This window comes from Suncus etruscus, chromosome X, assembly GCF_024139225.1.
Source record: "Suncus etruscus isolate mSunEtr1 chromosome X, mSunEtr1.pri.cur, whole genome shotgun sequence".
NCBI classification, from domain to species: Eukaryota; Metazoa; Chordata; class Mammalia; order Eulipotyphla; family Soricidae; genus Suncus; species Suncus etruscus.
In genome coordinates, this window is record NC_064868.1 from 30,049,840 (window position 1) to 30,067,476 (window position 17,637).

At 36.0% G+C, this 17,637-nt stretch overlaps 1 protein-coding gene across 1 annotated transcript in view; it reads right to left on the reverse strand.

Annotated features, from left to right (window-relative positions):
- The window catches only part of DMD (dystrophin), a 2,686,579-nt gene that overhangs the window by 377,394 nt on the left and 2,291,548 nt on the right, over nt 1–17,637 (reverse strand). Inside the window, exon 60 of the mRNA XM_049766737.1 lies at nt 11,554–11,700. Coding sequence (XP_049622694.1) covers nt 11,554–11,700 — 147 coding nt within the window. The remainder of the gene's footprint in view (nt 1–11,553; nt 11,701–17,637) is intronic.

Genomic DNA, 17,637 nt, shown 5'->3' on the forward strand with positions numbered 1-17,637 from the left:
GGATACTGAAGGGGATAACGTGACAGTCATAGCACGGCTCATTAAAATAGTGCAAATCACAGTGTCAAAAAGGAAAGAGAGAAAGAGAGAGAGAAGGAAAATGCCTGCCCCAGAGATAGGCGAGTGTAGGGGATGGGAGGAACACAGAGGACACTGGTAGTGGGAAAAGTGTATTGGTGAAGGATAGTGTACATTCTATGACTGAAACCCAACTATGAACAATTTTGTAAGGATAGTGTACATTCTGTGACTGAAACCCAACTATGAACAATCTTGTAACCATAGTGCTTAAATAAAGCAACTATATTAAAAGAAAAAACAAATCCCTGGCACTGTATATGGTCGCCCGAGCACCAACAGGGGACACTCCTGAACACAAAGCCAGGAATAGCCCCTGAGCACTAATGAGTGTGCCATCTCCCCCCAGCAAAGCTGAATGATAAACAAAGAGGAAAAGTTGGCATGATAGTCAAACTTGATAGAGATTTAGAATAGTTCTAATAGATCCCCATTTTATACTGCTTATTTCAAACCCTGGCTTTGTCACACACCAAACATGGGAACTTAGGTAAGCTACCTGTTCTTTTGGCTTTTCGGCTATAAAATGAAGCAAATGTTGACTCTGCCTCAAAGGGTTATTGTGAAACCGAAACACATTGGGACTCCAAAAAATTGCTTAGAATAGGAAAAGACATGCAATAAGTGCTAAATAAAAGATAATTTTTTAGTTTCAGTAATGCATAGTATGAAAATCAGCCTGTCTCGGAGTTACAGTGTGCAAGTACTGAGGCCAAATGAAATAGAACCTTGTGTAAAAGCTGCATTTCTAATAGAATAACTGCTTTCTAATTTGATATAGTCTCCATCCTTATATCTTTGAAATGAATGATTATGTTAATTGAGGGGAGAGTTTATATCATAATGATTGTTTTAAGGACTTGACAAAAATTAAGAAGTATTACAAGAAATGATAGTGATTTAAAATTCATTTTGTGGGACTGACCTTTAGAATCAGCATTTCTGAACTTCAGAAGCTAGTTTCCAGAACTACTTACAGAGTCGCCTTTCACATTCGGCTTTTCATATGGTCTGAAAGGGGGTTATTGCAAGAGGAATGTGCAGGGAAGGAGGAGAGAGGCAGCTTTTTGGTGGAAATGTGAGAACAGCAGCTCTTTGAATGTTGAGCATGACGTAGCATGGGAAATGTGAGCAGCTGCTGGCAGAGCATTTCACAAGCAGTGGGACAGTGGGAAAAGCAAAGAAGCAAACAAGCAGCGCAAACAAATGCCTGGGAAAGGGTGGGGCGGGGTCAGGCTGAAGAGAGGGACACTTCACAGCATAAAGAGTGAAACAGAGCAATTTGAGGCAAGGGCAAAGGACAGTTGCAGAATAAGGGAGAAGGAAAAGAAAACATGAGCACTACAGCCTTAATTTTAAGTACCCATCATTGCACGTGTCCTTCTAAAAGAAAAAGCATTAGGGATATCAAAAAGCAAAAAGAAACACAGATGCACACAATCATACGTACAGTTGTTACCTAAATACGTTCAACAGGAACATTTTTTTTAAAAAGAATGACAAAAGATTACCAAAGTCACTAACTTCTGAATTAGCAAAAAGAGTTCCTGGGGCCGAGTGATAGCACAGTGGTAAGGCGTTTGCCTTGCAAAGCAACCAACACAGGACTGACGGCGGTTCAAATCCCGGCATTCCGTATGGTCCCCTGAGCCTGCCAGGTGTGATTTCTGAACACAGAGCCAGGAGTAACCCCTGAGCGCCGCCGGGTGTGACTCCCCCCCACAAAAAAAGTTTCTGAATGAGACATGATAAACTAAGTAGTAGCCACATCAAATAATCAGGTAACCTAAAGAATAGTTTATAGGGGACCGGAGAGATAGCATGGAGGTAAGGCGTTTGCCTTTCATGCAGAAGGTCATTGGTTTGAATCCCGGCGTCCCATATGGTCCCCTGTGCCTGCCAGGAGCAATTTCTGAGCACAGAGCCAGGAATAACCCCTGAGCACTGCCGGGTGTGACCCAAAAACCAAAAAAAAAAGAGAATAGTTTATAGCAGTTTATAAATTATTGACAAAATATGGCCTTAATTAGCTGCCACTCACAAATATTTCTTGACTTCTACTGGCTTCTTTTCATTTTGTTCCTTAAGGAATTGTTTAGATCACTTGCCCTCTACGAATTATTTACTCCCTCTAGTCCCACACATCCTGATGTCTTTTTTTTTTTTGCTAATTTTTATTTTGACCAAAGTGGATTACAAATCTTTCAAAGTAATATTTTAGGTCTCTTTAAAAATTTAATATTTTACAAACTATAAAAGCCATTGGAAGCTAGACTTTTCCTCAGGAGGAGAATGAACTCTGGAGCATCTGGACCATGTTAATTTTCAGGGTATCTGGACCATTTCAGTATCATTTCTCATAAATAAAGTTCAATTAGTTGTCATTGAAAACCACATTAGCTTAGGAAACCCTGTGCATGCTTGACAGTGAACTTTGACCTCAGTGTATTTCAGGGCTCTAACTAACTTGGGCATACTTTCTTTCTTTAAATCTTTAAAGAGTTGTATTCGCTTCCTATTTCTTTTCTTGTTCGCAGAAGTGAGGTTAAGCATACATGATTGTTCTTTCTTACTTAAAAGATGTTTTCCTAGAACTTAATTGTCCTTTTTCATGGGTCATTCTGTTCTTAATATCAACAAATCCTCTGTGATTTAACCTTTTCTAAAACAAACACATTGTTCCTTCCTCTGTGTTCTTTTCATTTCTTTTACCTTCAGCTTTTCAAAAACTTCTGCCCTTGGGCATATCAAACTAGATGTTAGAGTTCAAGTCTTTTTATAAGAGCTACCCATAGCTTAGAATGTGCTGAAATTGTCTTTCTGCATTACTAAAATAGTTTTAGATAGTGGTTTCCAGTCTTTTCAAGCCTAACAATACTATACTAACATTCTTAAGCATAGAGGATCTCTTCAAGCTAAAACTACTTCTTAGGATTTGTTAATTCATAAAGAGTGATGTGCTGAGAAAAAAAATCTATGAGGTATAAAGCTACAATGTATATTTACTTATCTGAAAATGGGTGGTATATATACAACACAATTTTATATTTAAGCTACAAAAATAATATTTGTAGAACCCTCCTGCATTTTTTGGTATTTGGGCTATATTTTGTAATGCTCAAAATTTCTATCTCTGCACAAAGAAATCAGTCTCTTGGGGATTCTTGAAATCATATGGAATGGAGGGAATTGAACCCAGATGGGCTGGGTGAAAGGCAAGATCACTTCCTGCAATACTATCACTCTAGCCATTTCCTGAAAAATGCGATGATTTGAAGTTTGGGAATTAAGGTCTTGGAAGCTTGGTAGAAATGCAGAATCACTGACTACATCTCAGAGGAAGTGTATTAAGCTTTGCTGTTGGATCTTATTTATGCTAGCTTTTGAGATCTGTGGTCCAGATCAGTACTTTCTAATGGACATATCATCAGAGTCACGTATATCATTAAAATTTTTCTAGCAAACTCTGAAGCAAGTAAAGGGAAACACTGTCTAGAGTTTTACTTTGAAAGACTTTGAAATCTGATATGAATCACAACTCTTTTCAGTCTGAATTCACTACATGCATTTAGCTGCAAGACTGGACAGTATCATTCTTGACATGTGACTTGAAAGAGTCAATACACTCCCAGATGACATCAAATTGTGCAACTAGAAATCTAGTAATTTTTTCACCCTCTTTCAAACTTCCATTAACCTGCTTCAAATATAAGGGCCTGGGTCTCCATAGCACTGTAGCACTCCTCTATCAGAACCTCTAGCTTTCCCTTGCTCCCAGCAGCTGAACTCTAAGTTCCTTAAGGAATCTTACTAAAATCATATCAATATGTTTATTCTTTTAAAGATAGATGTATCCAGAACAAGGTGATGGTTCTCAAAGGGCAGTTCCAAAGATCCTGAGAATCAGCCTCATTTGGGAACTTATAGGCAATGAAAAATCTTAGGTCCTGTTCTAGACTTCGGGAATCAGAAACTCTGGAAGTGTGACCTAGTCACTTGTGTTTTAATAGGCTTTTCAGTTGATTTATTTTCATTAATATTTAAGAACTGCTGGTACAGGAAAATATTTCCTGAGAGAGTGACCTCAGAGTCATTATTTTCAGTAGTTGTCTTGTCTGGCCATAGAATTATTTTTAGTGTTGTTAAAGAAATAATACAAAGAGGAATATAATATAAAACATTCGTAGAACCAACCACTGGCATGCCAGAAATGAACAAGATTGAATGTTCTCTTCTTAACCTGAAAGTGAGAAGGCAGTATTATTTTATGTAAGAACTGATGGTACAGCTTACCTGGGTTCACTGCCTAGGTGGAATTCTACAACCCAAAGGAATCAATACAATAACCTTTTTTCTTTAAATGTGAGGACACTGTTCAAAATTCTTGAACACACTTAAAGGACTAAATTTTGTTTTCACCGAGGACATTTATATTGTTGGTTCTTATAAGACCTATGTCACCAAAGTTAGAACACAAACTGCTCTGCTGAAATTTTAAGTTATAAAAATTGCTTGTTTGGTTTTTTGGAGGGTTACACCTGGTGGTGTTCAGGAGTTACTCCTGGCTCTGCACTCAGAAATTGCCCGTGGCAGGCTCAGGGGACCATATGAGATGCCAGGATTCAAACCAACATCTGGATCAGCTGCATGCAAGGCAAATGGTCTGCTATCTTTCTGTTTGATTTATTTTAAACATGAAGCCATGCAATAATGTTTCTGTTGTCTAGTAAGTTATGATCCCATCTCCTTTCAGAATTCTTCCTCATTTGACTGCATAGACCAAAAACCTATTCAGAAATTATTGAAGAACAGGAAACTTAAAAGTGGTAAGGGGCCTGACTCTTATAGTGCTAATGTGAAAGTAGCTTATATTTATATGAGTTTTTTTTCTAACTTTGAGAAAGGAAGAGAGTATGCACCATTGTGAGGAAGGCAAAGCAAATTCATTTCTTGAACTTTGCTCAAGGCATATGGTGTCAATGGAATTGATGATTATGACTTAGGATCAGATGGGACAATTACAATGTTTTCTGGATATACAGTATATATATATGTGTGTATATATATATATACATGCATGCATACATACATAGAGAGATAGCTAACCTGTACTAACTGAATGCAAAAAAGAAAGAATGGATGTGTAGCAGATGAATATCTGGATCTTTTTGACAGAACATTGCCACAGAAATGTGAATATGAAGTATATAATTGTTTGAATGACTTTGGAAGACTCTCAGGAGACCTTTAAAAACATCCATAATTCATGACACTGTCCATAAACATATTTAAAGAATGTCACACCTGGAAATGTCTTCATATTCAGTATTTTCCAAGTAATTACACTGCATATGCCCTGCTGTCAATAAAGCATGTACTATTTGTGTTAAAGTGTCTTTGGAAAATCTGTTGCTATATTTGTGGGTCTATTCAGGATGCAGGTATATGATTAAAACATTTTTGGTAGTACACTCGTATAATAAAACATTCCCTATAAAGCTTATTCCTCGAAAATAAAGAATATGATTACCCCACAAAACTTGCATTTATTGCTTAAAATAAGAAAGACATGGGGCTGGGCGGCGGCGCTAGAGGTAAGGTGCCTGCCTTGCCTGCGCTAGCCTTGGACGGACCACGGTTCAATTCCCCCGGCATCCCATATGGTCCCCCAAGCCAGGAGCGACTTCTGAGCACATAGCCAGGAGTAACCCCTGAGTGTCACCGGGTGTGGCCCAAAACCAAAAAAAAAAAATAAGAAAGACTTGTTTGGGGCATGGGGTGAGGGTTTGAATCTCAACCTGAATTGCACAGGGCTCACTCCTGGCTCTATACTTAGTCAGCGTTCCTACTTAGAGGTGCTCGGGGGGCCATATGTAGTGCCGAGGACTGAACCATGCAAGACAAGCACCTATACTGTCTTTTGGAACCAACAAATTAAAATGGCATAAGTTACATAAGGACAGTATGGAGAATCTTGGGTCCTTTGGTTAGGAACTATAACTGTCTACCTCAAAATCATAAATATTAACACTATTATAGACATACAAATAAACTGTAATAATTCAATACAATTTTTTAAGAGAGAAGAGTTTACTATGAAAAAATTAGAAAGGTTTATTGTCAGTTTAACATTTCCATTTGGTTCTTTCCTTCCTTCCTTCCTTCCTTCCTTCCTTCCTTCCTTCCTTCCTTCCTTCCTTCCTTCCTTCCTTCCTTCCTTCCTCTCCTTCCTCCTTCCTTCCTTCCTCTCCTTCCTTCCTTCCTTCCTTCCTTCCTCCCTTCCTTCCTTCCTCCCTTCCTTCCTTCCTTCCTTCCTTCCTTCCTTCCTTCCTTCCTTCCTTCCTTCCTTCCTTCCTTCCTTCCTTCTTTCCTCTCCTTCCTTCTTCCTTCCTTCCTCTCCTTCCTTCCTTCCTTCCTTCCTTCCTTCCTTCCTTCCTTCCTTCCTTCCTTCCTTCCTTCCTTCCTTCCTTCCTTCCTTCCTTCCTTCCTTCCTTCCTTCCTTCCTTCCTTCCTTCCTTCCTTTTCTTTTGGCTTTTGAGTCACACCCAGCGGCACTCAGGGGTTACTCCTGGCTCTGCTCTCAGAAATCACTCCTGGCAGGCTCGAGGGACCATATGGGATGCCGGGAATCAAACCCGAGTCTGTTTCAGGTTGGCTGCATGCAAGGCAAATGCCTTATCACTGTGCTATCCCTCCAGCCTTCCATTTGGTTCCTAACACTCATTTCTACTGAATAAAATACTAGCTTTGCTTTTGCTTTAAGTACTAATTTGTTTAAGTCATTTTGTTTTTATTTTAATACAATAGCTGAGTTCTGAAGATAGTGAGGAGTATACTGCTTTATAGTCTTATACTTGAAAGTAAAAGTGTGATATTAAGAGATAGACTGCACTGGGCTCATTAAACCATTGGTTTGTGAATGGAAGATTTCAAACTTAATATTCTTCAGAATCATTTTTAAAAGTGGCAGAAGTAAGGAAAAAATTAAAGTATTTTATATGTGTTACCCAAGATAATAAATTTTATTGGGGGGTCCACACCCTGCAATATTCAGGACTTATCCCTGCCTCTGCACTCAGGAATCATTCCTGGTCAGGATACAGGGACATAGGAGGCACTGGGGATAAAATCTAGGTCAATTGCATGCAAGATAATTGCTCAACCTGCTGCACTATCTCTTTAGTCCCACAATAGCTTTGAAATATGACTTCCAAATGATATATATCCAAACAACAGGACTTTGAGAAGAGGAAACTAAATGGATATTTAGATACTGATGGACACAGTCTAATCTAGTGACAGATTATGTCACTTAATGTCTTCTACTCTCAGGTTCCTTTTTGTAATTTATTATTTTTTTCATATTTAGTAAGTTTTGGGGGATTTGCTTGTTTTGCCACTCACAGAAAAGCACAGGTTCTGTTGTGCTTGGGAAATCATATGTGGTGTTGAGGATTCAAACTGGGGCTAATGAAATGCAAGGTCTCTAGCTGTTCTCATATATACATATTTGGTTTTCAGGTCCCACCTGGTGGGGCTGATGGGTTACTCCTAGCTCTATGCTCAGAAGTCGCTCCTGGCAGGCTCAGGGGACCATATGGGATGTTGGGATTCGAACCAGGATCTGTCCTGTGCTGGCCGCGTGCAAGGCAAACGCTTTACCATTGTGATGTTGCTCCGGCCCCTGATTTCATATTTTTAAGGGAATTAGAAATACTATGCAATCACAACAGTAATTTATAACTTATCATAATGAATATGGAATGAGATAATGTTAGTACATGGAAATTACTTGTTCCATGAAAATATGCATTCTTAAACAACAAAACACCTCAAATAATCTAGTAGAAACATCCAAATTAATAATTTTACTCTGAAGGGCAAATACATAGGTTTTTTTTTTTCTCACATTGAGGTTCAAACAAGTAACATAGCATATCTATATTTATATATATAGATTCAAGATAAATCTGGAACTCTATTTTTGAGTGGAGATAAATGGTGTGTGGCTCTTACTCTGCTGTGTTATGTTGATATTTACATTGTCTTTTTAATTCATTTTGATGGTTCATATATGTTGCTGAGAAACCAGCATGACTTTCTTAAGAAAACAAAACCAATAGATCATGAAACAAACTTAGAACATCCAAATAAAATGTAGGCATAGTTTCTTTTTATATTTGATTTTTCCATAATTTAAGACTTTTTATTTCTTTTACTGAGTTTTTTCTGTACCTTTGGGCAGTGCTCAGAAACTGGTCCTAGTAGTACTTGGGGGACCATATGTGGTGACAGGTTTCAAAGTATGATCAGCAATGAGCAAGGCAAATGCTCTACCCCTGTATTAACTCTCTGGAACTTAAAACTTTAAGATTTTTATATGCCTTCCCACTACTTTTTTGTTTGTTTTGGGGCCATATCAAGGGTTACACCTGGCTCTGCACTCAGAAATAACTCCTGGCAAGCTCTGGGGATCATATGGGATGCTGGGGATCGAACCCTGAGTGGACCCTAGGTTGGCCGCCTGCAAGGCAAACACTCTACCCACTGTGCTATCACTTTGGCTCTCCACTACTCTTTTTAATTTTCATTTTTTTGTAGCAAAGATGAATTAAGACTGTCTTTAAAAATTAGGATTTTAGGAACATACCATTTAAATACATTTCTTATATTTATATAAATAATATAACCATGATAATGGATTCAATGTTCTCTACACAGAAGCTTCATATGTAAAATACCCTTGACAGAATATGTGAGCTGTCCTGGCAGAAATGGGATAATATTGCTCAACAGGAATCTCATTTCTTATTTTGTTCACTTTCTGAACAATAATTTGCATTTATAATATAGAAATATGGTTTGAACTTGAGCTAAAGGAAAGAAAGATATCAACCTAAATTATGTGTAGACTAACCTTATATGGATCAGCTTTCTGCTAAAACACTTTTAAATCATATCCTTAAGGTCATGTTACTAGGCAGCAAAATGTAAAGTTTGCCACATGTCAAGCAGATACCACAAACTGATCAAAGTATTTAATACAACAAGGTGACGTACATGTGGGATTTGAACTGATTAGCTTTAAGTTACAGGAATAAAAAGGAAACAATTCTAAATAACTATTAATTCTAAACTAAATTTTGTCCTAAATTCACACATGCCAAATATTTACAGAGTCATAGCATTGAACTGCATTGAAATTAGACAAAATGGATGGTCTTGTTTTACAAAAGAAGAAAGTTAAGTTGAGAAAGGTGAAAGGGCTTCCTATGATTCCTCAAATCACAGTTGAACTCCAGTTAGAGATTAGGCCTTTTAATAACAAGTCCGATGTTTTTGTTTTTCTTTTGTTACCATCCAGAGTTAAAAAGTTATTCACGAATGGGTTTTACACATGCAATGTTTCAGGACCAATCCCACTACCAGTGTCAACCTCCCTCCACCAATGTTCTTTTAAACTCATACTATCACTCCTCATACATATTCATTTTAAAAGACTAAAGGAAGCCAGAGAGCCCCCTGTATAGTGGTTAAGGCAAATGCCTTCCATCTGATCCATACTAATTTGATCCTTGGCACCAGGCGTAGATTTGCAGGCCCTGAACACTACTGGTGTGACTCAGGTAACTGGACTGAAGAGTCCATGAAGTAATTTCCTCAGGCCCTCACAATGAACTCCCCTGGACCACCTGAAAACCCGTTGGGAGTCCCCACAAAGAACAAATAAAAATCAAGTTATTTGTATTCCCTCCCATTTCTAGCTAAATAAAATAATACAAATAGAATGGTTCACATAGCATTGATTTTAAAACAATTTTGAATCCTTTGACCTCATATATATTGACAAGCTACTGTCAGACCTCTTATAAGACATTCAGAAATCAGGTGTACTATGTGAAAAAATTTCTGGGTGGGGCATAGCTGGTAGTACTTGGGAGATACTCTCAGCTCTGTGCTTCATGGTTTCTCCCCGTGGTTCCAGGGATCAAATCTAGGACTCCGACATGCAAAGAATGGGGGGGGTTAGGTTTTTATTGGGACATATAAAATAAGTTTTATTTTATTTCAATGAAGTTTTATTTTGTCTTTTTTTTTTGGGTCACACCCACCTGGGTTAAGGGTGTACTCCTGGTTCTGTGTTCAAGAGTTACTCCTGGTAGTGCTTGTGGAAACATATGGGATGCCAAAGATTAGACCCAGGTCAGCTGAGTGCAAGGTAAAGATTCTGCCTGTTTCATTATCTTTCAGTCCTCCTACAAAATAAATCTTAACAATACTTCACATGTCCTTGAATAAATGTGGACGCTGCTTTTCATTGTGCATTTACTTTCCTTATTTCTGCTCGAAATGGTAAAGGCACTAGGATTAAACTGATGAGAATTTTTGCTGTATTTAACCAAAATGGAAGGAACCGACACAGAAAGGCATGTATTCCCTTAACTATATTGTGTGGCTTTAGTCAATTCCACTTGTAACAATCTATCATACAGATATTTAAAGACTATTCATCATAACAAGACTTAAAGTATAAAACTTCTCAAGAGAACTTGAATTTGGAATGTGTTATTAAGAATCCAACAATTCTTTAACAGAACCTTCAATCACCTACCTAAATGGACTGCCAATAAGAAAATAAATCTGGGTTACTGTATTTTTTCCTTTTTAAATCATTGAAAGCAACATATATTAAACCCTATTTTCTCCTCTGTTCTCAAAAGCATTCTCTCTGTATCCTAGAATTGGAACTGATTCAATAGTGAAGCCACTTTTATGGTTTTTGAGGTATAACAGTACCTTTTATATAGGGATTATAAACTCCTCCTCCATTATTCAATTCATGAGTGCTTTTGAGGAACAATATACTTTATTAATAACTATATAAATATATATTTATATATAAATTAGCAAGCATTATAGGAAGCATGTTAAAAATGTAAAGTTATCAGAAAGGATGAGCAATGTTAAAGTCATTCAGTATGTCTGACTCCAAAACCTGCTACCCATAACAACTATGAACCTGCATTCACGCAGCAGTTACTATGTAAGTTGTATTGTTCCAAGCTTTTTCTATATATCTTGACAAACATCCTAATAATAAATGGATGTTTTAGAAATATATAATATGCTTACTTTCTTCGAATGAAAGAATTAGGCATAGAGAATCTAAATATTTGTTCAGTGTTCCAAAGTTAGTGGGTGTGACTTTGAGTATACTTACACTCAACAAAAATTTATATGTACACTTCATTATTTATCATGAAAATCTATGAAAATTTTCAAGGGTAGGCTTGTGATAGGCTTCTATTTCTTTAAGAGGTTTCACATAGTATGACTGTGTCTTGCCATTAAAATAGGCTATAGTCAAAATATCTGAACAGTGTATGAAGTTCCCTTCATTGTTAATTATATAAAAGCTTAGCAGTATATTATTTTTATTAAAACAAGGAATATTAATGCCTAATATTGACATACCTGAAGAAGTTTCCATCTGGTGTTCAGGTCTTCTAGAATGTTTAAGTTATATGGTGACAGCTGAATGCCCAATGTGGTGAGCTGACGAGCAAGGTCATTGACGTGGCTTACATTCTCTTTAAGAGGTGCAATATCTCCTCGAAGTGTCTATTTAAAAGTAAAGGACAAATTATAAGATGAGAACATTTAAAGCAAAAAAAACAGGCACATGAGAAGTAAACTCTTATCTTTATGGAGCAATGACAATGAGTTGGTCTATTCTGGTGATAATATTACAAGAAATGTTATTATTGACTGATGATAGCCAATATGTATTGAATACTTCTTAAGTGATTAATTTTATGGTATAAACGATTGGTTTAAATATTCAGATTTTATTCTGGGAATAAACCTTTGGAGGTTTCAAATTAAATCTTGCCCAAGTTCATATGGGCAAATATAAGGAAGGAATTTACATACATTCCCATGATGTCTGCCTTTGGAATAAGTATTTGAGTTTCTTATTTTATTAGTCTCTCAAAAGAAATTCTGGATTGGTAAAGTAACAGGCAAAATAGATTGCTACTACTAGAATTTAGATTCTACTCATCACAAAGCCTTCATTCACACAAATATATATGTATGTTTATATCTATGTATATAAATATTAAACCATACAATATTCATTCAGACTTTGTACCAACTACATAATATATTGGTTCACTTGGAGATTAGAGTATATTGTCAAGTTCTAAAAATGACTTTCTCATCTCCTGGTATTTCAGTCCTTGCAGCAATGACTTTATAAGCCTCCCATGGGGCTTCTCAACAGTCTCTTAAGCAATAGAGCACGATTTTCTACTGCAATGTATCATGGCAAACTGTTGAATAGAGAAACCCTATGCAGATATGGGGAGGATATTACCATGCATCATAACCACACTACTGAGATGACATTTATGGATATTTAACATGATGCATGATGCACAAATGTTCCAATGAGCCATTTCAAAGGGAAAATTCCCTCACTTAGAAGAACAGTTTGTGTAATGTAATATCTGTGCATGAGGACAGCATTACTAACTTGGTTCTACTTGCTGTTTTAACTTGCTTTATCTGGGAAAGTATTATTTTTCAGGTGGATAAAACCATTGTTTACACTATTAAACAACCCCCATTTTATCCTGCATAAAATGGGAGTCAGTATTCACATTCTAAAGAATTGCATTATCTTCTCACATCACCATGGAAATGTGATGTTATATAGTAAGGCTCATTATATATAGTAAGTTATATATATTATATAATATATAAATTAGGAGAGAGAGAGAGGTAAATGAAGGGGACTGCTTAAAAGTTTAGCTTAGAAGCCACACATGGTGGATAGGGCCTTTAATAAAGCTGCTTCTCTCCTGAAGAAAAAAAAAAGAAAAGAAAAAATATATATATAAATTATATATAGTAAAACCGCTCATAGCCAAAATAGGACATTGTGACAAGGAATCTGTTGGACTGGAAGATATTGAACATAGTCATTAAAAACATTAAGGAGCAAGGGGTCTCTTAGGGAGTGATGAAAGTTTTGTACCATTAGACAGCAGTGATGGTAGTTCAATCTTGAAAAAATATTAAGCACTACTATATACTCAGAAAGGCGATTTTGATGGTATGTAAATTATCTATCAAATTATATTAATAGGAACTCTTTTTAATATTTTATTACATCAAAATAAAACATTTTTGTATAGCAAAAGAAGCATAGGCTAAAATTAAAAGACAGTTAACAGATAGGGAGAAAATACTTATACTCAACACATCAGATAAATGCTTGATATCTAAGATATACAAAGTACTCACAAAGATTAGCTCACAAAACCTAAAAAGCCCATCAAAATGGGGAGAGGACGTGAACAGACTCTTCTTTTTTTTTAACTTTGGATTTTGCTTCCCCCACTCCCACCTTTATGTATCTATTTTTTAGACCAATGTGAATTACAAGTCTTTACAGTTGTATTTCAGGCACATAGTGATAGGGAATTAAGGCCATTCACACCAGCATTGTTGACCTCCCTCCACCCCTTTCCCAGCATTCATCCAATACCTCCACCCTTAGGCCCCTGGACTGCTAGTGTAATAGGTTTAATTTTGTGTATAGCTTGTTATAGTTTGGATCTCTTGATTTTATTCTCATCGACTTTGGTTTGGGTATTTAAGTCTGATCATTTTTGATTTTCACTCAATGCTCCTGAGATCACTTGGCCCCTGACCCCCATCCACTTATTTTTTTTTCTTTTCTCAATTTTTAGGGAGACATAGAAATATGAGGCAGAACAAAATGATGCATGTTCTATGGTTCTGTAAAAAAGGCAGGAGCTCCTATCTAGAAGCTATAAATAAAATAAAAAGAAAGGGGGGTAGATGTGGAAGTTATTTTTGTTCCTATTTATTTATTTGTTATTTATTTATTTATTTATTTATTTATTTATTTATTTATTTATTTATTGTATAGAAGCAGTAAACATTGGGGAAATTAGAAAAGAAATTCCTTAGCCTAAGAGATACAATGTGTCTCCACCCTTGTAGCATACTTTCATGAGACGGACTACACCTGGCATGTTAGTTACCAAGCCTCGAGGTCTTCCTTTATAGTCCCAAGAAAAGATCTGTTCAATCATGGTTGGCAAAGACAGACTTCTGTAATTAGAGATCTTGGGTTTTGAAGAACAGACATTTCTCTGAGGAAGACCACCAAATGGTCAATAGGCACATTAAAATGCTCATCAACACTTATCATCAAAGGAACCCTTTTGAACAATCACACAGTGAGAAAAAAACACAATATTCATATATATAAGTAAATATATAAACTCTTACACTCTTGTCAATCAATTTTACTTAAATAAATAAGTAATTATTATATCTGATGAATTCATCTTTATTCAGTTCCTTAGTGGTTTAATATAGCAATCAGTCTGAAACTAAGGGATTTTTTTAAATACTTACTGTATTCCATTTATAGGTCAATAGATTGAAAAAAAAACAGTAATGGCTCATGAGATAGAAGATTAAAATCCTATAGTAGCTCATATCTTTAAAAGGAAGTAATTCATAATAACGTTTTTCATATAATAGAAAGGTTAGGTAACAGGTTATTTAAATGTCATTGGACAAGGACAATGACTAATAAAATGGCATCCTTCTTTTCAGAATAATAACATGTATTTCTAGTAAATACAAGTGTATCATGTGAGTGAGAATTATAAATGGGAACCACTGCAGAGATGCGATGATGCTAAAGTAGAATCTAAAACTATGAAATTATTTCTGTATGAGTTATATTCATACATGGCTTTCAGCCATTAAATTGACTGTATAATCTCACTTAAGTCATATCTGGATTTCAGCTTCCTTTGGATGACATACTGCAAATGTTAAAATATCTTTTATTAGAATCTTTTGATTTTTCCTTCCTCCTACAAAGTCCTGGACACAGATTTTAAATCTACATCAGTAGAAGATGATGTTAATTTAAAGATAAATCCAAGCACACATAATTAATAAACACAACACATATGCTACCTTCTCTCCTCTGTTCCCACTTACACACATTTTAATGTAATCTGCTGACTTTATTTTAATCATACCTAACAATTGTAGAAGTGCTCTTAATTCATCTCCACCTAATTAAAACTTAAACAACTTTACTTCATTCCTCTGTGAAATACCCTATTGAGGCCCCTTAGCAGAGTATACAGGCTTTAAGAATCTGTTGCTATACATAGCCATTCAGTTCTCATTATTTGAGTTGCCAATGTGTGTATGTTCCTAAATGTGTTTTTGACAGTTAGTATTGAAATCATACAATTTAAAGATTTTCAACTAGAGAAGTAAATCTAAAGAGAAAGCAAGTTATTTCATGAAAATTGGGTTAAATATTCTGGCAAGTTGCTTTAAAAAGCCTGTGTTGTTGGATTGGGCGAGGACAATGAAAGTACCAAAGATATAATAACAATATCACCAAGTGAAAAGTATTCTGTTATCAGAATGCTTTTAAAGTTTCTGGACAGACTGCCTCTATGTAAATGAATCTAGAATTAATAATCATGTTCTTTGTTATAATCTAATTTATAGTAAATACTGATAAGTGTTAAAAACTCAAAGAACACTTAACAGTGTTCTTTAAACTGTCAGACAAAATTAAAATATTGGTGATTATTTCAGGTTAACATCAAATGTTTAAGACATCTTTTTACAAATTTTATTTATTTACTTAAATTGCCTTATTTAAGCATCGTGATTGCAAAATTATTCATTGTTTGTACATCATTGTAAAAATGTACACCATAAAAAATGTACACCATTTTTACAAGTATACCCTTCCCATCACCATCACTGATTTCTCCCATTCACCCCAACCCACTGACTTGCTTGCTGTAGGGCAGGCAAATTGCTTCTCTCTTAATTACTCTCTCCACCTAGCTCTTTACTTTTTGACACTGTGGTTTGCACTATTGTTTTTTTTTATTTTATTTTATATAAACCATTATGATTTACAAAGTCCTTCATAGTTGAATTTCAGATATACAGAGACTCAGGGCTATTCCCACCACCAGTGTCAACATCCCTCCACCAATAAACCCAGAGGGCATCCTATACCACCACACTTTGCCCCCTGGCCTGCCAGTATAACAGGCCATTGAAGTTTAGATTGTTAAAGTTTAGGTCTCTTGATTCTATTGTTGTTGACTTCGCTTGGATATTTAGTTCTGGCCTTTCCCCCCTCAGCAATACACCTAAGACCACTTGGCTCCTGGCCTCCATCATTTCTTTTTTCTTTTCTTGTAGTTTGCACTATTGTTAATGGATGGGGTACTTTACCTATTATTTTCTCCACTTTCAGTGCCAAGTTCTTGAAAGACATCTTTTTTTGTGAGTGGGGGGACCTGGTGTAAACTGCGCTTACTTCTGGCTTTTTAGTTAAAGATCACTCTTGGTGTTCCTTGGGGGACCATATCAAGGTTCAAGGATGGAAATGTTCAGTCATTTGCAGGGCAAGCACTTGACTGCTATACTATTTCCTCAGTCCTTGCTGATGACTTTTAGAGATGAACTGCTTTAAATAACTTGTTCAATTACTGTTGAACTCTGGATCTTGGTTTGGTTGCAGCAGATGGTCTCCTCTATAAACTTTTACTAGTACCATTTTGGCTACCATTGCTACTGCTACTGTTATACTTAAGGGGAGGAGAAATTATCTGTTAAGTTAATCCAAATGACTAAATTTTTGTAATATGTTTGATAATAGAATATTTAATTAGGAGGAGAGCCATTGGTATAAAAAAGATAATTTTAAGTGAAGCTTGATATGGGTGAGATATCTTTATGAAAATTAGGAGACAGACAATTTTAGACAGAAATCATCGTGAGGAAGCTAAAGTCAAGTTTGAGGAAAGGAGATAACTAAAGGTAGAAAAGACGTGATAGAAAAGAAGGATTGTGTTTTCAAAGTCTTTACATCATGGTGCTGGGGATCAAACTCAACACCTCACACATGCAAGGCAACCACTGTACTTCTGAATTACAACTCCAGCCTACGGATTCTTCACTGGTATCTGAGCTAGGTTCTGGTGGCAGCTCTATATCATCTCAGAGTGGTTCAATGCTACAAGTTTTCAATGCCTGAAGTGTACATAACAAATTGAGATAATACCCCCTATATACTGAATCATAGGACCTACGTGAGAGTGAACACAGGATCTGTATAATTTAAATGAAATAACATAAGCTTGACTCCAATTCTAATATTAGAGCTTTAATACTGCACATTGAAATCTAGGTTGAGAGTACTGAATACTAAATATAAAATGTCAAAAAAGCACAGCTAACTCGAAACAATATGAAGTGCAATATAATAAGTACTGCCACAATTTCCTTAGCTTTTATTATAATTTGGAAGCAGTGAGAAAGTATTACAGGAAGCTCTTTTACTGTGGGGTTTCTTGGGATCACTTAAACATCTGGGATATGTTTTCCATGGAAGAGCAGACCAAGTCTAATTTTATTATGACTACTTTCATGCAGACAGAATTTTCACTTCATTAAATG